Source organism: Dendropsophus ebraccatus, chromosome 6, assembly GCF_027789765.1.
Source record: "Dendropsophus ebraccatus isolate aDenEbr1 chromosome 6, aDenEbr1.pat, whole genome shotgun sequence".
Taxonomy (NCBI): Eukaryota; Metazoa; Chordata; class Amphibia; order Anura; family Hylidae; genus Dendropsophus; species Dendropsophus ebraccatus.
The window spans coordinates 110,850,323-110,875,808 of record NC_091459.1 but is presented as its reverse complement, the minus strand read 5'-3'; the positions used below and the strand labels follow the sequence as shown (position 1 = coordinate 110,875,808).

At 41.8% G+C, this 25,486-nt stretch overlaps 1 protein-coding gene across 3 annotated transcripts in view; it reads right to left on the bottom strand.

The window, feature by feature from the left end:
* EPHB1 (EPH receptor B1) overlaps positions 1-24,823 on the bottom strand; it is a 244,583-nt gene extending 219,760 nt beyond the window's left edge. Inside the window, exon 1 of one of the 3 annotated variants that reach the window (XM_069975673.1) lies at positions 24,372-24,823. In XM_069975673.1, the coding sequence (XP_069831774.1) occupies positions 24,372-24,429 (58 nt within the window). In that variant the 5' untranslated portion in view covers positions 24,430-24,823. Of the gene's footprint in view, positions 1-4,917; positions 5,053-11,521; positions 11,545-24,371 lie in introns of those variants that run through there. The other 2 variants (XM_069975677.1, XM_069975675.1) reach the window with 2 other exon arrangements.
* Between the last annotated feature and the right edge of the window lie 663 nt (positions 24,824-25,486).

Below are 25,486 nucleotides of genomic sequence, written 5' to 3'. Positions count from 1 at the left end.
CAGTTAAGATCAGATGATTTTTTTTATCACTCTCTAGCCCTTTATGCTACTGATATTATACACTCTCTTATAAGAATAAGGCTACACGGGTAACGGAAATACTGTGAACTGCACGATTTATTGTAATGCCAACGGCTGCTGCCATAAAACTAGGAGGGAGGGGAAAGACAACGCCAGTGGACCCTAACACTATACCCACCCAGCTGTCCCTATTCACTTGCCACAACTACCCTAAGTGGTAGTGGACATGACCTCAAAGCGCCAAAGGTGAAAACACAAAACACAGAAAAGACAAAAAAAAATCCAAATGGTAAACAAGCTAAGGGTCGGAATTGGGCAACGAAGTAAAAAATCAAGTACAAAACCAGGAGAATAGTCAAGAACAATAGCAGAGGGTCAGAATATACAAGATATGAAAAACAGGAGAAAACACTAGCACGCACAAAACAGACTAATAGCAAGCACCGGAGGCAGGGCTAGTAAACTGTTTATAGGATGTCAGGAACCTGGCCCAGATGTGATTGAACTGGTCCCTGACATGCCAGCCCCACGCCGAAAGAGACAGAAGAAACAAGAGATGTCAATCACAGGAGCAAAAACAAACTTAAGGGTGCGTTCACACTGAGGAAAACAGGTGGAAATTCAATGCTGAATCCGTGCCAGAGACTCCACTTGGAATTCCGCATGCCTCACTGTCTCAATGTTATGTATAGGGTGCCTCCGCTTTCCGCAGCTCTCTGCTCAAAGAATTGACATGTCAATTCTCTGAGCGTATAGCCGTGAGGGGCTCAATACATAACATTGAGACAGTGAGGCAGGCAGGATTCTGAGTGGAGAATGCGGCAGGGATTCCGCCCAGAATTTCCACCTGTTTTCCTCAGTGTGAACGTATCTTTACTCAGCATGAACTATCTTTACTCAGCAGGAACTCAGCAGGAGAAGAGACGGGTTTGGTGGAGATTCAACTACCACAGCAGAGAGAAAAAGAGCTGTTTTCAGACAGATGTACAATTAGATATTGTACATCGGATATTGTATTATTCGGATGAAAGATGACGCAGAAACGAGTCACAATAATATACGCTGTTAACTGGTATTCTAAGTTGTATTACTTCACAGGGCCCCTCCACAATCTCAAAAATGCGGAGCTGAGTCACAACTATTAGAGACTGAGGAATGAAAGCAAGCATATAGCAATACACCCTCTCCAGACCTGTGTGAGCAGTGCTATGGGTCAGCCACCAATAGTGGGTAGTTTCATGCCATTCAACTTCCCAGCAAATTATTTGGCCCTTCTGCAGTGGTATTTTTGGTCTTGTACTTGGTTTGTTCAGTAAGAATATAGGGATTATATTTATTCTTTCTATAGTAGTATCATATTTCATGTTCTGATGCCTGTGTAAGGAACATGACTTCAAGGGTAACTCCAAGCTAAATCTTTCCTGAGATCCTGCAGAGGGTTCCCCTGGCCTGCTTATTCTACATGACAACCTGTTGACCCGCAGAGTGATGTATTGAAATGCCCGTCATTTGTTAAAATAAATACTACGGTTGCCGAGTCCCTTAAGGAGAGTACATTATTTATTTATACAGAGGACATAGCGGATCATGGCCCAGCAACCCCCCTTGTCCAGGCCTTTAGCTTGTTATGACCCAGGGGAGATAAGCTAGTTCTTTTTACTCAATATCTAGCTATAGCCTCATGTCCTACAGGAAGTCAAGAAATCTCTAGTATAATGATTTTTCTCATGCCCGAAGTCTATATGAGTTTACAGGCAGCGTATTTGCTTATACTTGTAGGTGTTTTGTTCCTGCCTATCAATCGAAGGCTTGATAACTGACAACCACTAGCCAACAAGGCCGCGAGTGACATTACGGCAGATAATAAACCGCGTCTGCAACCTTTGCTGTTTAACTTTAGCGATTCCTAATCATTTTATGACCTTAGTCAAACAAGAGATGATGTTAAATGAAGACGTGACAGTAATAAATATAGACAGGTGGATATAGGCACATGGCTTACAGACTGTGCAAACACTCACAAATACAATGGATGCATTGTGCATGAGCTCAGACTTCCTACGTAGACTTTGCTCCATGTGGTGCAATACACATAGTAAGGCTCTGTAAGACAAGTGAAAGTCGATGGGAAATTTGTAGTGTACACTTTCCCAAACCGATCAGCTTCCCTGAATGATTACTGTATGCATTTTTCTTTCATTTCAGCTGATGGTCAATTTATGGTATACACTAGGGATATATGTCAGGAATTCTCTCGACATATACAGTATTTCCAACGTATATGAGCAACACAGACGATCTTGTCTAAAGCATGGTTTCTTAATATTTTTCTACTGGAGCGTTAGCAGTAGAGATGACGGGAAATTTCAGGTTCGTTCGAACTCGAACCATTTAATTCAATATGGTTTGAGTTCAAACAAACCTGAAAATTCCCGCTGTTTGATCATAATTAGTTAGCAGTCAGAATGGGATACCTAAGCCTCACCACTAGCTATGCTATTTGCTATGAATTTTAGAAATTACCTAGCGATATTTGTCCGAATTGGCCCGATTTGGCTGATTATCGCTCTGTGTAATAGAGACAACAATCAGCTAACAAAACGATCATCGGCTGATCGTTTCTTTAGGTCCAGACCTAAAATAATCAGCCACCGACCATGCATCGCTACGTGTCATAGTGATGTGCGGCCGAAGGCTGACGATTGAACAAGCAGTTTACATTACCTGTTTACACTCCCGGTCTTCTCCTGTTCTCTGCTTCCTCCCCGCTCCCAGAACACTGGGGATGTGGACAGGTAATATAAACTGTTTAAACAAGCGCTGCACGGACATCACTAACGATGTCTGTTCAGCCCTTGCTAAATGATTATTGAGCCATGTAATAGGCCCAGTAAACGAGCACCGATCCAGCAGATTGGCACTCGTTTACAATATTGATTGGGACATCATCGGCCCATGTAATAGGACCCTAAGTCTATACTGATGCATTATGTTAAATTAAACATATTTCCAATATACAAAAATTTTATAAAATGTATCATTTGAGAGATAAAGACTCGCTAACCCCCATTTGCTGCTTTGTTTGAAACCCGTTGCCCCTGGTTACGACCAGCTTTTGGGTATTCACTCAGTTGGGTCACTCATGCTCAGTTTAGCTGTAGACTCCTGATCTTTCACTTCACATGAAAGCAAGGGGGGTTGTGGGAAAGTGTCGGCATAACTGCATAATAACAGTGTGACAGCTCAGAGGAAACCAGGAAGTGATCAATATATAGGGGAAAAAAACAGTTTAGTGTGTTCCCCTTTACATACTGTATATGCATGTACACATCAGATTTTACCAACTTTTCTGCATAACACAACCCCTTAAATTCCTCAGAAAAAGATATGGTTGCTGAACCACAGATTGGAGAAATCCTATAAAGGCCTGTGCAGCATTAGATCCCAATGCCAACAGCTGGGGTACCTCACTGACATAGTCCATTTAACAGTTCCAGAAGTATTAGACAAAGATAGTGTACATGTAAGAATCCAATCTATACAGGGTGTGGACGAACTAGAATTTCACCAATTACCGAAACCAAGGGGTCATGACCCTCTGCCTGAAGGCTCTTGGCATCGGTCGGACATTCCTGTATCACTGATAGGCTGAGACAGCAATTTTTTGGAAAATTCCAACGACACCCGATACTGTGACATCCCAGGTCACGGTCCAACAATGATCTTATCCTGAAATCCATGAAAGTGGAACTCCCCATGTTTCTACTTGAACCCACAAAAGGCTTTACACATAAAGAAATGGAAAACATTGGAATTGGTAATCTCTCCGAGAAAGTGGAGGAGACCCAGAATTTCACTATATTTTCAAATTTACCGGAAGGATTTTTTTTAAAGGTCCTTTTTTTTCTTTTCTCTGAATGTTAAGACTCAGCTCTTTTTCTTTTATATAGTAGTTTGCACATATAGTGCAGTTTTGATTCATGTCCTTGTATCCAACCAACATGGTATCTACATCAGTCAGTGTAGTCTGCTGATCTGGATTTCCTTTAGGTACTCTGGTTTCCTCCCTTTTTCCATCAACTTCCTCAGGGTATTGATCTTAGTGTTTGCTCGTAAAAGGGGATAAATCATTGTATTTTAACATTGCCGGAGGGCCACAGGTTCCCCAACCCTGATTTAGTGCAAAGAAAACAATAGACATATGCATGTTCCAATAGAGATCAACTGACGGTGATGATACAAATGTAAGCTTGAAGAACACAGACAAAGGTCAGAGATATAAATCAATGAATGGTGTCTAGGTTGCAGGAGGGCGTATTTAACTACTATAATAAAATAACCCCAGAGCACCTGGAAGCCATATCTAGTGCTTAATGGATGCAGATGTGACTTTTCCTCTAAGTGATACAAGATAAAAGTTAGCACATCATTGTCTCTTGCTATATCATCTGTGGAATTCTCTATTATATCATCCCGGTGAAGACTCCTACACAATTTATTTCTATTCATCTGCTCTTTTCTAATTTATACTGTGTGAAATCTTGGTATTACTCCACTGAGCTTCCTGAACTATAAATGTTACCACTTTAGGCTTATAGTCTGCTGGTGACACATTCATCTGTTAATGGATAACATGCGCATGTTCTGGTGACAGCGCCGGCTGCACTTCTCCTAGCCTGTTTATGAGAGACGCTAATCTCCAATGTGCTATACAGTCTTGTAAGGGCAATGCTCATGGCCTGATAAGGGTTGGGGGTTCTCCATGGCAATGAAAGCCACCTGTTTGTTAACAGGGGAAAGTAAGCAAGGATTATCCCGGTAGGGAAAAAAACAAGGAGACATTAGCTCTGTTTAATCCATCCAAATGCAACTTAATCTCCTTCTGATCTTTTGTACCTGTCTTCCGAGGGAATCTGTGTTCATTAAGAGGGATTATAGTCTTCCTCTCCTTATGACTGATGCAAGATGGCGATGAGCTTCTCCATCATCTCCCTGCCAATAGGGAAGTGACAAGTAATGCCGCCTACCCTACTGATGGAGAAGTGCGCAGTCACTTACAAGCACCCTAGTTACACTAAGTATTAATAGTATCACATTATATCAAATAATAATCATCATAAACATCATAAATATAAAATATATCTATTGCACTCTATCTATTATCTATCTATCTATCTATCTATCTATCTATTATCTATCTATGAATTATCTATCTATTTATCCATCCATCTCATAACTATCTATCTGTTTTGGTTTTGCTTGGGTGAACTGAACACAACATTTTTAAAAATCCTTGGAGTGCTGTAGTGATTCCAAATCTATCATATCTATCTGTCTATCTATCTATCATATCTAATATCTATCATATCTAATATCTATCTATCTATCTACCTATCTATCTATCTAATGCTACGTTTACATGGAACCATAATTCGCCCGATCATACGATTAACGATGTCGGAGTAACGTTTTTTTTTTCATTAAGATCAGCGTTTAGACGGTACGATATATCGTATGGAAATTCGTTTTGCGATCGTATTGCGATCGCTTAAGCCTTTCTCACACATTGGTTAAATCGGCGAACGACTGTTCACATGGAACGATCTGCAAATTTTTTGCGAACAATGGACGACGATTTGAGAACCTGTTGAAAGATCAATCGTTGATCGTTCACTGTGTTTACACGTACGATTATTGTTCGAATTTGCATGACAATCGTTCTGTGTAAACGTAGCATATCTATCTATCATATCTAATATCTATCTAATATCCATCTATCTATCATATGTAATATCTATCTATCTATACATCTATCTATCTATCAGACACACACTATAGTATAATTTAGATGCATTAGAACAATGTAAAGTAGTTGCAGAACCCTTTTAGCACCTGATCTAGTTCACAGTCGGTTCCCCTCCCCAGGTGGATGACGCTACTTCCTCAGATACACCACACATCTGGAGAGCACAGCCAGGTGTTCTGACAGACTGAACCTCTAGAAGCCGAAGTTACATTTTATTGTTCCTTCTCTACGTGATTTCCAAGCTTACTTCCTAACCTCTTTATGAACCACATGCATTGTGTTTTCGTAGCTGGGATTACCCGATCCCCATGGACAATGGCCTCATCTTCCTGTTCCGACATTGGCTGTGAGCTTGGACAGATGTCCTCAGTTCCTGACCACCGCTTTATTCACTTAAAGGCTATTCATTTATATCCATTTAGTGATAACACGTCACATAGTAGGCCTGTTAGGTTTCCTTGATCCTTCTATAACATGTGGACTTTAATAGTACAAAGATATTTTCAAGGTCCAAAAACAGAAACATCACTGTCTTCTCCACATAAAAACGCTGAAATTTCCTCACCCTCTGATGTTCCCTGAACAAAGCTCAGATCAGCTTCTGAAGTCTGCACCGGGTTGGAACAGACCTTGCAGACACTGAAGTCAACATTACCAAATCTTGTGATAGAGACCTATCAGGACCATAGCATCCCCCTGTCATGTCATATAGCTAATGCCGTATACAGCTACATGTCACATTATATAGCTGATGTCATAGATGTCTACATGTCACATTATATAGCTGATGCTACGATGTGAACGTGGCCTTAGGGTCCATGCAAGGACCATAACAGAGATCTATGTTCTACTTGTTTGGAGGAAACCATCCAACTACTGGGCTAACCATACCTCCATTTACAATTCTACTATATGTCAGTGCTTCTTAAGCTCTGAAGTGGGCTTCACCAGTGTGGCGCCCCCTAGTTGTTGGAGAGACATAGTCGGGGAGGCAGTTTTCTCATATGGTGATAACCTGCCAAGCCCTCTCGTCGGCTGCAACAGTCTCTGGTTTAGCAGTATGAATGACTATGTTAATGTTAAACAGAGTTTAGAAGACACATGATAGGCAGACTGAGCAATATTTGTTGACTTCCACCACAATCGGTGAGGCCGATGTATCTCCTGGGTCTCTCTGGTGAGGCCCAGGCCTCACTTTGCCTTCAGTCAAAAACATTTAAGAAGCCCTGCTAGGACCTGTCTAATACAGTGAATACCAAATATGTGAAACCCTATGTATACTGTACTTGCCAATATACATAAAACAACAAATTGGCACACGAGCCCCACACCGGGAACACCCAGATTCAACCCCAAATATAGTGAGGATCCACCAAAGGTCCAAGTTTGGGCACAGTTTGCATAAACTGTGCCCATTTTGTGGTCCTGTTGGCAAGTACGATAATGGTGGCTAGTAACTTAGACTAAAAAAAGAAAGAAATCACTGAATGGATATACATCCATTAAAATCAATGTTTTACAGGGATGTAAAGGGAACAGGTCGGCTCTTAAAGACATCTCAAACTGCTTACGTGGCTATAAAGCTATTCAAGCAGTAAGACTATGCTTTTTATTAATTCTCTTAAGTGCCATAGAGGCGTGGCCAAGACACTTCAGTGCACCTTAGTGCCCACCCCTCTATGATACTTCAGAGCATCAATAAAAAGTTGTTTTTTTTTTAGCTGACTACAGCCTCGAACAACTACTATAAAGCTATGGATAGTCTTACTGCTTACATAGCAATGTAGTCACGTAAGCAGTTTGGGACGTCTTTTCTAGTTGACAGTTTCCCTTTAAATTCAGAGAATTACTGAAATAATTTGAATATGCGGAGGAATTGCTGCTCTACTGTATGTACATAAAAAATTGATGGAGTAATCGATAGCTACCAGCAGTCAGTAGAAGTGAAGCGAGGCGTCTTTGTGTAGAACATTTCAGATCTGAGGAGGACAAATGTCACCGTACTACGGGGTGAAAAGTGAGAAAGCCAGCGATGAAAGGAAGGAGTGCGGGGCATGTGACAGTACTAATTAGTGTGCCGTGCCCAGCGCCCACAGGGGGCCTTGCATTATTACAGTCCTATACAAAGGAAGGCAGCCAGACAATGGCCTTTAGCAGGCAAAGGGTCACCAGCACCAGCACAGCTCAGGATGAACGTCTGCTGACTGTGTCATGTTATTGGAAGGTGAGGGACGTTAAGAAAATAAAACAACATTTCAACACACCCAGAACCGAATCCATTTTACTGGCACGTTCCGGAGGCGGAAAATTAGCAGAGTTCAAAGGCCTCGAGTCTGTCAGATAATTCTGCGTCCCAGCTGCATCCAGATAACACCAGGAAGAAGTGGAGGAAGAGACAAACAAGCAGGGTTTCCTGTGCAAGAGAACAGACCATGGCCTTCATTTGGATTCTTGAAACTGTCACTTTTTTTTTTGTTTGCCTTCAAACTATATTAGCTCTATGACTCAAACTCAAAATGACTCAGTAGGTTTACCTGCAGTCCTAAATAAAACCATAGAAAATACCGCGTGATATCCCATTGGGTTTTGCCAAATTACAAACTTGGCTCTGCTACGTCTGTGCATCTGAGTCCAGCTGGCTGCTCTTTGTAAGTAAAATATAAAAGCAATGATTTATTACATTGCCATAGCAATTCCATAGAGATGCCAGCACAATAGAGATAGATAGGAAATTACTGCACAGGCTTATGGGTAATTGTAAGCATATCATTAGAAATCCCTAAGATTAGTTACCTGACTCAGGGAAATGGAGTGACCACATCTCAAGCACTATGCCAAACCACAGGAATACCACAACAACATCTTGCAAAACTATACCAATTCACTAGTAGCCTTCCAACACCCCCTGGGTATATGTACACCACAAATATGCTTCAATATAATTCACTGCACCAGCCAAAATTACCGCGGCGCACCACAGAAGATGTGGCAGGAGAACGCAGAATACAAAGCAGAACTGTAATGACTGATCATAATTCTGTGTAAAGTACAGACAATGGAAAGAAAAAAGTGTACTCTGAGGCATTGTAACAATGCTAGGAAGCTCAAGTGCCTAAGAGCTGGGACACAGCTGATGACCCCTCAAATGGCAGAGGGCCCTTTGGACCCCATCATGCCTTAGGATGGGGTATGTGCCTAATCCACCCCCTATATGTATCTCTGTGATGAAGTCACAAATTACCTTAAGACAGCCTAAAGTATTTTGGATGAAGTTTGGAACGCAAGGCTACAATACTACTATCCAAAACTTGTAAATCTGTCACATTCGTGATGCTAACACTTCACTTTATTGCAAAAGTGTTAAAAATTACATCCGCAAATTGTGCACATGCCAAATTCAAAGCATTTGGTATGCCAAGATGTGCTCTGTCTCATGGAAACAGATAACTATCAAATTGTTTCAATGAGTAAGAGTACATTTTAGTGTTCGAAACACGTTGGATTTGACACAGGTACAAGGTGTGGATGTCATTTTTAATACTTCTGCTTGTCGAGGTGGGATCCGTGCTGAATTCTCTGCAGTTGGTGAGTCAGCATTTTCTTTTTGTTATTTTTTTACACTATTACTATACTGGTACTATACTAGTAGCATATATCCTGTGGTGTGGGACCTATTTTTGGTTTTCCAATGGGTATGCTCACTGGTGCCCACCATTCACAGATGTGTTATTTATCTATGTATCCTAAAATACTATTGATGGCTACCAGGACAAGAAGAGTCATGAGAGTCAAGAAACCTCAAGAAGCCAAGTCAAGCCAACCTCAAGTTAAGAAGCCGGCTGTGGAACATCCGCACCACATATGCAGGGCTGTATTTACCACTAGGCACCCGTGGTCCGGTGCCCAGGGCAGCACCTTGCAGGGGGGCAGCACCAGGCAGCAGGGGGGAGGAAACAACTTTTTTTTTGTTTTTATTTTTTTTAGTCTCCCACCTTCTGTTCAGACTTGCCAGTAAATCTGGTGTCTTTTTGAGGTGGGAGGGGGGTATGGTGGTCTTGGTCAGGCCTGGTATGGTATGGCGGTGTTACTTAGTCACAGTTTATGTTTTAAGCAGTTAAAAACCATGAAAAACATGATTCAGACAATGTTTTAAAATGTAGAGAAATGCATGTGGCCGAAACCACCCTGTTCAAGATAGGGCGTCTTCAGGTTAAGTGCCTAGGGCAGCAGCAGCTGTTAATACGGCCCTGCACATATGAATAGATCAGATAGATGAAAGATCTGCATATAGGATAGAATGGAAAGGGCTATACATATATACACAACTTTCTCTCATACCCAGCACTGTGATTGGTCTTTAATCTTTAGGATTAGAAGGATGCTCATCCTGATTCCTGCCTCTGAGGAACCAACTTTTTGAAGTGCAGGATCCCTTTAAGTTTCACCTTACTGGACCTCGGTAAGCAAGCAATTGTTCTATTCATCATCATAGTACAATAAAAGCCGCAGCTCATAACATCGCCACAGTTCCTCAAAACCTCAATTGATCCGTGCACAATATTACTGTAGAACTGAAACAAAACCACCGCCTCGTATATCTGACACGGTAATTGTGCCGACACTTACATAATTCAATAATGGGACACGTGCGTACAATACAAGCATTGTATGAATATCAAAGTCCAGTATTCACACACAGCAATACCCAGCATTCGCTCTTTTATTTGGAGAATTTTTTCTCTATTTCCTGAGCGGCAGAAGCCAGTGGGATCGCCAGACACCTACAAGGCGTTGAATCGGCCATAAGATAAACATGCTTTGTTTGAACAGTTCACAGGAAATCTTTAAAACTATCTGACCTGGATGTCTACAGTGCGAGGGGCTGAAATGCTTACTTGACATTTCTTTTTCTTTTTTTTTTCCTACTTAGCAAATTCACTCAGAAATCTTAGCCAAATATTTCTTAAGCCCACCGAGGCATTTCGCTATTTAAACATAACCTGTCACCAATCCCTGCCTAAGCTTTCCGAGGCCTCTGATGTCCCCAATCTTGGACTCTAACCGGCAGAGAAAATAGTAATTTTAAAGATTGATGCTGCTTCAGCGAAAAATTGGCTGCTACTAGATTTCTCAGAATGCTGTTTCTTAGATTCACACAGGAATAATTGCCTCTTCCCAAACAAGGCAATGACTGCATCAAAAAAAAACTGCGGCGACGGTGTCACTTAAAGGGGAATTTCAGCTAAATTTATCTTGAGACGTGTCACACAGATTTCAGAAGATGACATTGTTGTGGGTTTCAAAGTCTTGGGGGGAGATTTATCAAACATGGTGTAAAGTGAAACGGTCTCAGTTGCCCCTAGCAACCAATCAGATTCCACCTTTCATTTTCCAAAGAGTCTGTGGGGAATGAAAGAAGGCATCTGATTGGTTGCTAGGGGCAACTGAGCCAGTTTTACTTTACACCATGTGTGATAAATCTCCCCCTTGATCTCTAAATGTAGGGAGTCCCATTCAATCACTGGAAACCTAACAAATTGCTTACTGTAGAGCGCTAACACTTAAGTCAGTTGTGAGTGTTATATTGGAAATTTCAACTGTTTGGGCATGATATAAAGCACTGGCTAATAGTAACCTGCTAAAATTCCCTACTATATTCTCTACGATCTATATGTTACCAATAAGCTTCCTCACATTGCGGCCTTGAGGTCTTGAAGGTGCAGAATCTGATACTGCTTTGTTGCTAGGGATGCGCTACATAGCAACCAGGCTGTCATAGATGACCAAGCTGCTTAGCCAAGGCTGAATCGGGAGAATTGTTAGTTATAGGGCCACATAAACATATGAGAGCAGAGGTGTCAAACTTGCGACCTTCCAGCTGTTGCAAAACTACAAATCCCATCATGCCTGCACAGTCAAAGCTTTAGCTCAGGGATGGGGAACCTTCGGCCCTCCAGCTGTTGCAAAACTCCTATTGTAGTTATGCAACAGCTGGAGGGCCGACGGTTCCCCATCCGTCCTGCTTTAGCTTCATGGCTCTACGGCTACTAAAATATTCTAAGAAGCATTCATTGGGATATGCCAAAACTGTATGTATGAGGCATCCATCCATTCAGTATGGCTGTACATCACAGCTTTTTGACAGCTCAATATGACATATAGCCGTGTGCATTGGGTCTTCATCTGACCATTATATTCCTCATCTACATTATTAATCAGATTATGGGTCTATGGCTACTAGAGTATGCCAAACAGCACTCAATGAGCAATCAGTGCAGTATGGTCATATAGGATTTGTGATGGCACCATTGCAGTTTGGACACACATGGGAGCATGCATTAGGCCTTCATCAGACCATGATATTCCTCATCTGCGTCTGCATTATTAAACAGACTTTCCTAGCAATATGTATGGGTGGAAAAACTTTCAAACAGTATCTTCCATATCTTCCAAACGAGGGTATCTTAAAAATTCGGAGCCTCTAGTAGCCCTTTTTTTGTGTGACAATTATATGTTTGCTTATAAGTTTCAGTCATAAACCGCAGTACCATTACAGCAAACTCCATACAAAAACTAGGACCTAAAATATTATTCGTAGAACCACCAGGCAGTCTGTTCCCTATGCTCCACCACTGATCTAGCTCTACTAAGGCGAGATATATTTTAGTGCACAAAGACAATAAAACATTGACTGTCGTGGCTTTTTGCTCTCCATTTATTCCAGGCAACATTCATCTTTATTTTCTGGTAATCTTCAGATCAGATCCTAGCCACAGGGGCCTATAAAGCAAGCATGACATCCCTGACAGCAAATGTTTAATGAGCATAAACTTGATTCCAGTCCAAATGTGCTAAGACGTCTTCAAATGGTTTCCTCTCTGCCCTTCCCCCTCCTCATCATCATTAGATATACTATATCCCTCCAACGTGGAATTAACCCTTGGAATACCAGAGTGACTCCCGGCAGCAATTAGCATTAGTAAGGTATGTAGCCCACTATGGGAAGGTCTCCTGGGGAACATCAGATGACTCCAGGTACATTTGTCTTTCGTTAATGATACTCATTGACTAGAGCTTGAGCAAAGTCATCTGAAGCCAGGCCAAGACATCTGCAAACGTTGAGGAAACCGCTGTATCCCCCCACCTTTTAATACGTTGCTGCACCACACGCTGCTTTAGTTGTTCTCTTTCCATTCTGTGGTGTCCTACACATCAAAATCACCTGGAGTCAGATCCAAAAGAATATTACTAATAGAGAAAAGCAGTATTTTTCAACCATCGGCTCTCCAACTGTTACAAAACTACAACTCACAACATCCCCTGATGTCATGATATGAGTTGTAGTTTAGCAACAGCTGGAGAGCCCCAGGTTGTGTATTGCTTTTGTAAAACGTAAAAGAAACAAGTTCAATGGATTTTATCGACTAAAGAAAACAGATTCTCCTAATACTACTTTAGGGTCTTTTTTTCTTCCAGAAACTGGCTGTGCCTGGTATTGCTGCTCATCCCAACTTAAGGGCCTATTACATAAAGTGACTATGGATTTACTTGGCCAATTATCAGCCATTACGGGCGATAATCACCGTGTGTAATAAAAGGCAATAATCAGTCAACATGTCAGCTGATTGTTGTCTTTCAATGTCTTTCAACATGTTGAAAGACCAACGATCCAGATAGCAAGTATCTGCTTCCATCCCTTGAGCAGCAGGAGCGACGGCAGCAGACCGCCGCTATCTTCTATGGGCTGCATGGATGATTTGACAATCCCTGGGCAGCACCCCGCAGCCCCCCCCACACACACACACACTCTTACCCGATGCGTGTAATAGTGCCAGCAGCGAGCGGGTAATGAGGAGCAAGCGAGAGCTAACCTAACAGATTGGCGCTCCCTTGCTATTGCTCATTGCCCCATGTAATAGGCGCTTTAGGCCAATGGGGCTGAACTACAATACAAAACACACACTATAGATATTTTTTCTTATTCTGGACAACTACTTTAAACTACTGTTCACCATGGTTGTGGATGGGGATGGAAACACCACTAGTGCTTGAGCCAATAAGACCATGAGGATTATTATTATTATTATTATTATTATTTTATTTATAAAGCGCCCTTAATTCCAGAGCAATATACAATAGATAGGGGTAACAAGCAGGAACAATACAAGATCAACGCATTACATGAAGGCAAAAGACATGGGGGAAGAGGACCCTGCCCGCGAGGGCTTACAATCTATAAGGATGTATGATTTAGTATTTAATCTGTATTTGTATGACCATTGCATCTATTGACACCTACAGTACAATACAATAACGCAATGTAGGAAAAATAAGTCACATGACTGTGATAGGATATCTTATATTTCCATATATTTCCCTTTTAATGAGATGAGAACATAAATTGGCTCTCCATAGTTGTATGCTTCAGTGCATTTAATATGAGATAGGTGCATATTCGTGTTATGAGCATATGGTATTAAATCACCATCTTTGCCTTGCAAATTTGTGTAACCCTGAGTTTATGGCGTGTCCTATGGTTACTACTGAAAGTATTTTGCACGTCGAGCCTATGAAGTGCGTCCTTGAAAACAACCTCTATGGATGCTATGGGATTCATAGACGACATTCTTTTCCATGGACGTGTAAACTTGCAAACCTTCACATAGAGGACCCATGACGAAGTTGAAAACACCCATTATTTTAGTATGGGAATTGAAAAGTATTATCTAGACATAAATACGTAACAGGCCCATCCATTATATCTTTATAATGGTTGCCTTCTACTCTATACCCAACAGGGAAGGGGTGCAGCAACTGCTACCTCTGCACCCCCTATAGCTACGCCCCTGCTTTATCCTATGGGATCCACCTACATTAAATTACAACAAAAACCATATTAAACAAACCCACAGGAAAATGCACTCAGCGTCAGGATAATCTTATAAATAAATCTTATGCATTCATTTTATTTTTGCCCCTATGGAGCGGGATGGAAATAATGACATGTCAATGGCAATTTAGAGACAAGAAAAGAAAGAAAAAGAGATTATTTTGTGACCTAATACATAGTCCTGCTTTGTGTGAGAGGTTGTAGAGTTCCTAAGTATGTTTCATTTTATAAATAGGCATCTTTATTTCAGCTTTAAAAAGGTGTATGCTTCCCGGATCCCCACTGCTCTGCGCCAGGTTGCTGTCGGAGTCTTAACAAACGCGACATATGCTTTAAGGGCAGCCAGAGCATTCAATGAAAGAAACCCAGAGGAGCAGAAAAATGAAGACTATAGAGGGGGATGTGAAACAGGGAGAGGGAAAGTTAGAGGGTGGAGAGAAAACAAAGTTACAGAACTCCAAAAAAAGACCTAGTACACTTCAAAAGATGCTTAGAGTCTATAAAGAAAGTGTGTAAGCCTCTAAGAGATGCACGTAACCCTTCTACTTCCAACAAACACTGAAACACAGCAAGGCTACGCTGCAGTACTAGAAATAGACTAGACTAGAACAGAGGTGAGAGAAAGACTGAGACAAAGAAAAGAAAAGAGAGGGGAAACAAACAACACATGATGATATGACACTTAAAGGGAACCAATCACGCCGAAAATCCATCTTAAGATAAGGAAACGTGCTGGCACATCACCCAGCACATTTCCCAAACATCCCCCTGTAACCTCCGTGCCCCCCTCCATCAGTCAGTAATCTTACTTTGAAGAAGTCCCGCGCTGTATGTAAATTTCCGGCAAGTAGTCACAGTGGGCAGATTTAGTCATGGTGGGCAGAATCAGTCACAGGTCCTGGGCGTCTGTAATGGCTGTAATCACGCCCAAAGGGGCGTGATTGAGAGGTCTGCCTTCCATCCACGTGACCCCGCGGCTTGCATTTCACGTCGGCTGCTCGCTGATGTCATGCGCACGCAGCACCGACGTCTCCCGGAGTCCGCGCATGCGCAGTACGTCACAAGACGACGCCGGACGTGATATGCAAGCCGCCAGGTCACTTGGATGGAAGGCAGACCTCTCAATCACGCCCCTCTGGGCGTGATTACAGCCATTACAGATGCCCAGGACCTGTGACTGATTCTGCCCACCATGACTAAATCTGCCCACCGTGACTACTTGGCGGAAATTTACATACAGCGCGGGACTTCTTCAAAGTAAGATTACTGACTGATGGAGGGGGGCACGGAGGTTACAGGGGGATGTTTGGGAAACGTGCTGGGTGATGTGCCAGCACGTTTCCTTATCTTAAGATGGATTTTCGGCGTGATTGGTTCCCTTTAAAGGAAAATCCCGGCAAAAACGAAAAATTTGCTGCAGGTAGGGGGTGCAAGAACATAATAAAGAATCTATACTTGAGCACCCCTAACTTGTCCCCTCCACAGTGCCATGTCACCAGCTAACTGACCGTCACCAGGCTCCAGGTTCTCCCAAGTTCCTGGCGGGAAGTGCTTTTTTTCTGAATTTTTTAGAATCTGAACTTTAAAAATGATAAACAGCTCACTGCCACCAGCTGCCCGCTCAGCAACATCTTCATTGTGCAACATATGGAGCGTTAGGGGCCTAATTTATATAAGGGTGCACATGGAGATTAACATCAATAGAGGGGCACAGAGGGGACCTAACTACTGTATAGGGGGTACAGAGTGTACTAACTCCTGGGAGGGGGTCTTACAACTATATGGGAGCTAACTGCTATATGGCTAAACTGAGAGGCTTAGCTACTATATGGGCACAGATTAGAAAGGGCTTTTTTAGAATATGAGATCACAGAGAGGATCTGTCTGTTATATGAAAGCACAGAGGGACCTACTATTTGATGGCCCAACTACTACATGGGAGCACAAAGTGCTCATCGTCACAGTGTGGAGCAGTACAGATGGGAACTTTGATGTTAGAACGTCTACAATGTTTGTCTGGCAGATTCTGCAAAGACGAGTTGTAGCGGAGTCCCGCCTTCCTGTACATTTCCTTTTTTACAGCATTTATTGTAAGTTTTCTATGGCAGTGCTTTAGACTTTTCATTATATTTTCCATTTTGCTAACAGTTGCAACAAATATTATACACAGCTCACTGAGAACAACTAACATCTTTTGCCACACTCTACACTGGATTTACATCCATTTTTGAGCACATTTCTGCTCTGCAAGTTGTCTTTTAGCTGTCTTTCTCTCTCTGCACTCTCCCATCCATCTTCCTTCGCCCTTCTTTCCCCTCCATAGACTTGCAGTGATCTCAGGGAACAGAACAAAACTTGTAGTCATCTCAGGGAACAGAACAAATCCTAACCAGTCGTTGCTAAGCTGATTTTGACAATGGATGACAGTTCACCAGGAAGGGAGAAAAAGAAAAATGCTTGATAAAAGAAGAAGTAAGCAATTTTGTCTGATAAGATATATTATTGTAAAGTTTTATTATTCAGTTTTATTATTGAAAAGTTTTTTTTTTAATATTGAGTTTGACAAAGTTTGTTGACAACAGTGCCAATTTCATTTGGGTCAGAATTCTGCACCATCATTTTGGATCAATTTTGGCGTATGGTGTTAAATTTTAAGCCACACTCATTTCCAGCAACATCATGACCTCTTGTTTGACAAGTCCCAAAAAAGTATCTAAAACACATTGTTGTGCACAGTAAATCTGCTCCATTTTGTTTGTCCGATATGTATTTGCTCCAATGAAATAGAAAACTGGGCACTCAGGATTTGGATGCTTTGAAAAGGTTTTATTCAGCAAACGTCTGACACGCTGACAGCGTCAGCGTGTCAGCCATTTGCTGAATAAACCCTTTTGAAGCATCTAAATCCCAAGTGCCAAGTCTTCTATTTCATTGCTGCATTTGCTCTATAAGTGCAGACCAAATCTCTTCTACATAATATGTGTATTTACTATCATTTAAGTTAACTTTGTGACCATCCGCTAAGTTTTTTTGTATAAAGAATAAAACACTCACTCAGTAACCACAAAAAGGAAGGTATACAACTGAAAATAATTTGATTGTTGAGTTACTTGAACATGAAAAATTCTCCATTTTCTTAGCATGATGTATTTTGCGCTCAGCAGATGGTAAGGGAAGTAATACAAAGTCCAGATGTCCAAATCAATAAAGATCCACGTTAGATGCATGGCCAGAGCACATGGCAATGGGGACCAACCTTTTCTTATCTAATTTCAAAGAAAAATCTGTCTCAGCGCCTCAGTAGAACACTTGGACTTGTTTTGCTGATCTATATCAGATCACTGGTAATACAATCTGCTAGTGTTTTTTTTTTTTTTACCTATATACACTAACACCTAAAGTTTTCCACTATATACATGCCCTATATATATACTACCATCCAAAATCTTTAAATGAATCCCTGATATAGCGCTGCTTCTCCCATATGTCTAGGTTACAGGGGTGTATAGCCGTTATGTATTGATCTATTCTGCACAGTTACAATATTCGAGACCAGTTATTAAAAAACATTTTTTTCTTTCAAATAAACTGTATTCAGAAAGTTATATAGATTTGTAATTTGCTTCAATATAGAAATCTGAAGTTTTTCAGTACTTAACAGCTGCTGTATGTTCTACAGGAAGGGGTTTATTCTTTCCAGTCTAAGGCCATGTTAACATGGCGTATGAGACCGCCGTTCCGTGACCCGTCTCTGCAAAGATCATCCCGGCTGATACTGCAGTACCAGACGGATGATCTTTCGGGCAGCAGTGTTCTGATGAGGGCGTATCAGCGCATGCCCGCATCAGAACTCCTCATAGCACACAATGAAGCAAGCGGCCGAAGCCGCTTGCTTCATTGTGTGAACTGACAGGTCTTTTTGCGGCCGCTATTGACTGAATTGTGGCGACAGAAAACTGACATGTCAGTTCTTTGCGACACCGCTTGGGATCCCAGCCGGAGCGTATACTATGGGGGACAGTTATCAAAGGGTGTAAAATTTAGACTGCTGCAAACTGCCCACAGTAACCAATCACAGCTCAGCTTTCCTTTCACCAGAGCTGAAAGCTGAGCTGTGATTGGTTGCTGTGGGCAGTTTGCACCAGTCTAAATTTTACACCCTTTGATAAATCTCCCCCTATGTGTATATGCTCCGGACAGGATCCCATAGAAACATATGCAGTGTGTCTTTTCGTACAAAGTACGGCCGTTGTTGCCGATTGCAACAACGGCCGTACTTATACGCTGTGTTAACATAGCCTAACACAGTCCTCTCAGCTGCCTTCTCTGTCAGTGACAGGAACTGTTCAGATCAATAGCAAATCTCCATAGAAAACCTCTCCTGCTCTGGACAGTTCCTGACAGAGGTGGCAGCAGAGAGCACTGTGTCATACTGGCAAGAACATACCTCTTCCTGCAGGACATACAGCAGCTGATAATTACTGCAATACTTCAGAAGTAAATTACAAATCCATTTAACTTTCTGATGCCAGTTGGTTTAAAAGAAAAAAAAAAAAACTAGAGTACCCCTTTAACTTATTTGTAAGGTTCAGGAACTATAATGGATTTTGTTAACCTTTCATTTTCCATAGAGTCTGTAAGGAATGGAAAGTGGAATCTGATTGGTTGCTAGGGGCAACTGAGCCAGATTCACTTTACACCATGTTTGATAAATCTCCCCCTTGTGTTTCCCATAGGCCATTCTATGCCCCCCATAAACTGGCATAGTGTCCAAATACCCCACCCTAATACTACTCCCATACAGTGTCCTCATAATACCGCCATATAAATCAGTGAAAACTTTAGGTTTCAAAAATAGTTGGGATTTGATGCATTGGAAAACTGTCTGATGCAACAAGGCGTTCCCAGTATACCGTCATATAAAGAGTTATCACTGCTCCGGTCTATGCAAAGTGCAAAGCAGAAACACATGGCGAAGAGCAGGAGCATTCAGACTGCTTTTAAATATTGGGCTATAATGAAAAAGTGGATTATAGGGATTATTGATCTGTATTGTTTTATCAGGGGTCAATATAGATTAGTTAGTGTATTCCCGGGAAACACTTTGCATACTGGTTTGAAATATTGGATTTCATACTAGAAAGAGAAGCTATTAGTTTATCTAACAAGAAATGGAAATTCTACGTGGAATCACTTAAAGAAAATGTATATACTTAATGGTAGACACCGGCTTCAAGTGCACTGCCATTGTAAGGAGGGTTCTCCTAATGGCTTTCCTACCACAGCGAGGATACCAACATCAGAGCCGTCTCATTGATCATACACAGTATGGGGGAAGGGGGTCAACATTCACTTCTCTTACCATATAGTAATAGAAGGCCACATATATCCTATGGAATATCAACTCGAAACTATGGGATCTTGATGGTTCTAACATACATAGGATATCCAAGGGTATGACGATAGATGGATAGATAGATAGATAGATAGATAGATAGATAGATAGATAGATAGATAGATAGATAGATAATGATTAATAGATAATAGATAGATGGATGCGAATTGTAGATAGATAGATAGATAGATAGATAAAAGATAGATAGATAGATAGATAGATAGATAGATAGATAGATAGATAGATAGATAGATAGATAATGATTAATAGATAATAGATAGATGGATGCGAATTGTAGATAGATAGATAGATAGATAGATAGATAGATAATAGATAGATAGGAGATAGATAGATAGATAGATAGATAGATAGATAGATAGATAGATAGATAGATAGATAGTAAGTAGAGAGAAAGATAAAGAGAGATACAAGAAAAATAGACAGATATATAATGGGATAGATAGATAGATAGATAGATAGATAGATAGATAGATAGATAGATATAAACAAAAAAATCCGCAGCACAACAGCTGAAATAGCAGAAAGGGTGCCTGCTTCCAACTACCTGATCCAAGGTATACGAATATAGAGTCCAAAAAATGGAAGCTTCCATTTTTTGGACTCTAGATATATAGATAGATAGATAGATAGATAGATAGATAGATAGATAGATAGATAGATAGATAATAGATAGATGATAGATAGATAATAGATATTACAGTATATGAAGTAGAGAGAAGCAATAGATAGATCATATCTATAAACCGTATAATAAACAAGTATAATAAATAAATAAGTATATATAACCACACATTATGTACAATATATAATTAAAATTTCTTCTCAGCACTGCTTTGCTGCACCACAGATGGCAGCAGGGTAGGGAAGCATATGTCAGATGTACAACCATGGGTCTAGCAAACAACGTCAATGAGAAGATCAATGCAACGTCAAGCATCCTACAGATATTTGTTTCTAGACTTTTGCCTCTATTTATATCCAAACAGAAACATTTCAAGCCTCACGCAGATCCCTGAATTTCATTTACCGGCACCTAATACTACGGTCAGCTGCTAAGATGGACGTGAATGAGTGAATACCAATATATTGATCAGTTCCAGAACACAGACCCATAAGGATTTAGCCAAAAAAGGGGGGCAACTATCCATTCCCAATGGACATGATGGCAATGCTTTGTTATCTGGGCTTCTGTTGGTATACAATCACTGTACATGTAACGTCACCACGTCGGACAGCCATTGGTTGCTGTGGACAAGACATCATGGTAGTAAACAAGGGGCGGTGATGGAATGGAGACGCATTAGGTCAGCATACTGGAAAGTTATAATTTTTTTTCACTTTTCGACTCTCATCAACCCCTGTTTAAATCGGGGATTTTTTATTAAGCACCAACCCTAAAGTGTTAAATATTAAATTCAATAAATAAACTAACTCTATAATAAAAATGAGGAATGGGGGGGTCTTTATATAAATATAAGTCTTGGTCTCCTCATTACAATGCTGGAGGCCGCCTGTGCCTGCCCAACCCCTACACTCAGCTGGCACGGAAAGGTTGGGAATACGCTGTAAGCCCAGAGTGTATTTTAGCAGCGAGATAGATAGTTCCATCATTTATCACATCCACTCTCACTCTGTGTCTCTGAGCCTCCTCGCTCTGTGCAATCTGTCGGTGCATTCTGCTGGGAGACACAGCTCTTCCGTTGTGCGAGCCTTACTCCTGTACGTAGAGGCAGCTCTCTGCCTGCGCAGCTGTTCTCATTTGGATGGAGGCACAGAAAGCAGAGAAGGCGACAACATTGCTGGATCCGACACTGCTATGGACATGGTGATCTACTGCGCCTATGGGCGTCTATATAATTCTTATAACCTAGGGAAAATTTACTAGCCATGCTTGGCCCACTCCCATTCTAGGTGCATGGTGGTGCTCATACATTATCAATCATTAACACCAATGTACAATGTCTATACTTATCTACCTAGGCCCTTTCTAGTAACTAAAGAATTCAAAAGGATAATAAAATGGACATTGGTCCCACTACAAACCCTATAGGGTATTAGTCTTAATCAATAGGACTGTAATACTCCATCATCTTCACACCACTAAACCAAAGAGGCACCACAACTCACAACCCCTACTTATCCATCATCTCTCCCGTCCTGATCATGTTTAAAGATGCCCTTTAAGTCCACTACGGCAATAGAGACGAGCAAACTTCATTTCACCAATTCACCAATCAATGAACCAGTTTGACATGTTTGCAGTTCAATGGATAACATGAGACTCGAATTGCCTCTCGTGTTCTATGAAACAAGTCAGATAGAAGGATTCGGTCACCAGATTGATCAATACACTGGATCCCATCCTAGTAGACATATATCCTATATAAATTGGGCAGTTCTGTCTCTGAAGTTACTGGTATGAACGTGATTTGCCTCTATGTATGACCAGAATGGTAATGTCGGTGCGTTGCCCCAGTTCTCAGATCTGGTCCATCCCCATAGATTTTCCCTCTAAATGTTTATGGGTCGGGCATAATTAATAACCTGCCAGCGCTCTCCAGCTGTTCGGGAAGGCACGGTTCATTGCTGTATCACCCTGGGGCATGCATCAACCCGGTTCTGGTTTTCATAATCATAATATAAGAAAAACCCCTGGAAGGCATGTCATCCAGAAAGTATATACATACATAAATGGAAACCAGAACCCAACGGGAGTTAAAAACCCCAAATCTGTGCAGATCTGTTCACATTTATTATTGTTCTATGTTTATTGTGTCTCGAAAAAGCGATTGTGGAGGCGAGTGCCTAGCTCCAGGCTTGGCTTCTGGTGATGTGTACTATGTAACCCAGTGCTGGGCTAGCTCTACACATAGGAAACAGACATGTCCAGACTGATGATATGACCAGGAGGAGAAGAGGAACAACTCCTGGACCTCACCCCAGCAAGGAATGGCTGGTGCTTGTGGGCTGTGAAAGGAGAGGAAGAACTGATACTGGGTCATATCAGGTGAAAGTAATAACTGAGAAACTGTGGGGGGAGAAAAGAAAATGTGCAAATGTATGAAAAAGAGATGAGATTGTAACACATGGAAAGTGAGAAAGACTATAGGGGAGGAAGTGGTAGACTGCTAGACGGAGTGATGGACATGGAGGGAGAGAGAGATAGAAACAGGCTGAAAGGGTTAAAAGAAGAGAAGGGAATAGAGAGCCTTGAGAAGGGTATCAGCTTAGAAGGTGGCACCACCTACTCTAGGGTTGCAGCAAGTATGCTATGTGCCCCTGGTCATACCAGACAGAGCACCATCCTCCACCTCCTGGTGTGTCCTGCCATCTCACCATCGCCCTACGTTGCTTTTAAACAAAATCAGCACTGCAATGCAGCTCCGTTCTTTTGGCAAAGCCAAGTAGATAGCGAAAAACTGGACCGGCGAGGAAAGGGGAAGGGGGGTGGTGGGGGGGGTACCAGCTTGGTACCATGGAAAGTGAGAATCTATAACCATCTGTAGGACACACAACAAAATCTATCAGTCAATACCCTCTCCGCCGGCCAGAGAGAACGCATTGATTTAGCCGTAACAGAAGCGGGCCATCCATCTTCTCGCACACTGACACAAATGGCACATTTGCACCTCATCTTTTGCACCCCATCTATTTGATTGAACGGGAGAAGCGGCATCAGCAGGCGGATAATGTCAGGAAAGTAGCAGACCACCTCAGAGAGTTCCCACCATCTCCTGATTATAGTCTCTTCTATGCAGCTGGGAAACAGAACATTTATTTTTATTAAAGAAAGCAGCCGGTGTGAGTGGCACTCCATCTGTTCCAGCCGAGCGTGGATGAGGAAGCCGAGAATAATCCCGGAGAAATCAGATTACTAATCTGTATTGTCTCCTCACACCAAAATTTAAGGACCTTGTTGCTTCCTCATAACAGGTGCTTCCCATAGAGATCCGTGTAAACACATCCACCGCTCGCAGCCTAAGATTACAAAACAGGAACTTTGTATTCATCTCAGCTCGGAGCCTTCTCTGGGCTGAAGAGCTTGCACTCTACACCTGCGTTCTGTGTCACCTGCTATAAAACGTGACACCTTCTCCACCCTAACAACCTATTGTGATCCTTTAGGATAAATTGAGAATATGACGCAAAAAAAGCCAAGGCCCGCAGATCACAGACACAGACCCCCCCCCCCCCCCCAAATGCTTAACCCTTTAAACACATTCATCAGTCCAGCTTACCTTCCACAGCTTGAACTTGCCAAACCAGAGATAACAGCAGCATCCAGTTTAGTTCCATGGTGGGATGGAAAGAGGTTACTTTAGACCAAAAATAATAAACATAAAATGTTAATAATAACTAAAGACACATAGTAAGGACAATAGGCTGCACTCCAGAATCTTCAGGGTGTCCCCCTCTCAGCAATGTTAAATCCTCATTTGGCATAGAATTGTCCGGCTGTCTGGCTGGTGAGCATCACTGAAGTCCCAGGTTGGAGATGCATTTTGCTGCACTGTATGGAGCGATGTGTGTGCATGCATGACAGCCAGGAGATGATCAGGGTGCACCAGGCAGGGGATGTGTGCATGGATGTCAGTGCATGTGTGTGTGCATGTTGGTGTGGGGTGTGGGGGGATTGTGATGAGGCTATCCCAGGTTCACATTGCAAGCAGTAGTAAAGTGTTCACTGAAGGAGCACAGGCACTGAGACTGAAGGGGGGGGGGGAGTGATCACCCCCCACTCACACAACTCCCCTCTTCCAAATCCCCCCTCCTTTTTCATCCTGTCTGAATTCTACACACCCCTCACACCTCCCAGCCAATCCAAGAGCACAAGGAACACGCACCCCCCCTCCTGCAATCAATAGGAGCCCTCCTTTCCCTGCTATTGTTGAAAGAAAATTACTTACATTGACCTGTAGAAAGAACTAGCAGGACTTGGCTTGTCTGTGCGACACTGCCATCTAATGGCGGAAAGAGATTACTGCAGGGAAAGAGTTAGAATAGGGAAAAGATGTCATCCATGTCTGGGCATTTTTAATGTGAAGGGGGGAAGCACATTTATTCTAGCTAAGAAAAACACAGTGCTATGGGTAGGTTTGAGCTACTAGCAAATGAAGGCTGATAATTATCACTGCAAGAGTCAGTCATGTTGGACACCTTTACAATCCATGATAGAATTTATTTATATATATATATTTTTTTTTTTCTTAACTTGAAATGATAACTTTGTTTTTAGGGGCTTACACAGTGTTCAGCAATTTAAGTCCCAAATGAACTTAAAGTGGTATTAAATGTTTATAGCATATATATAAACTATGCCAAAAATGTTCCATATATATGGGTGGGCACTACC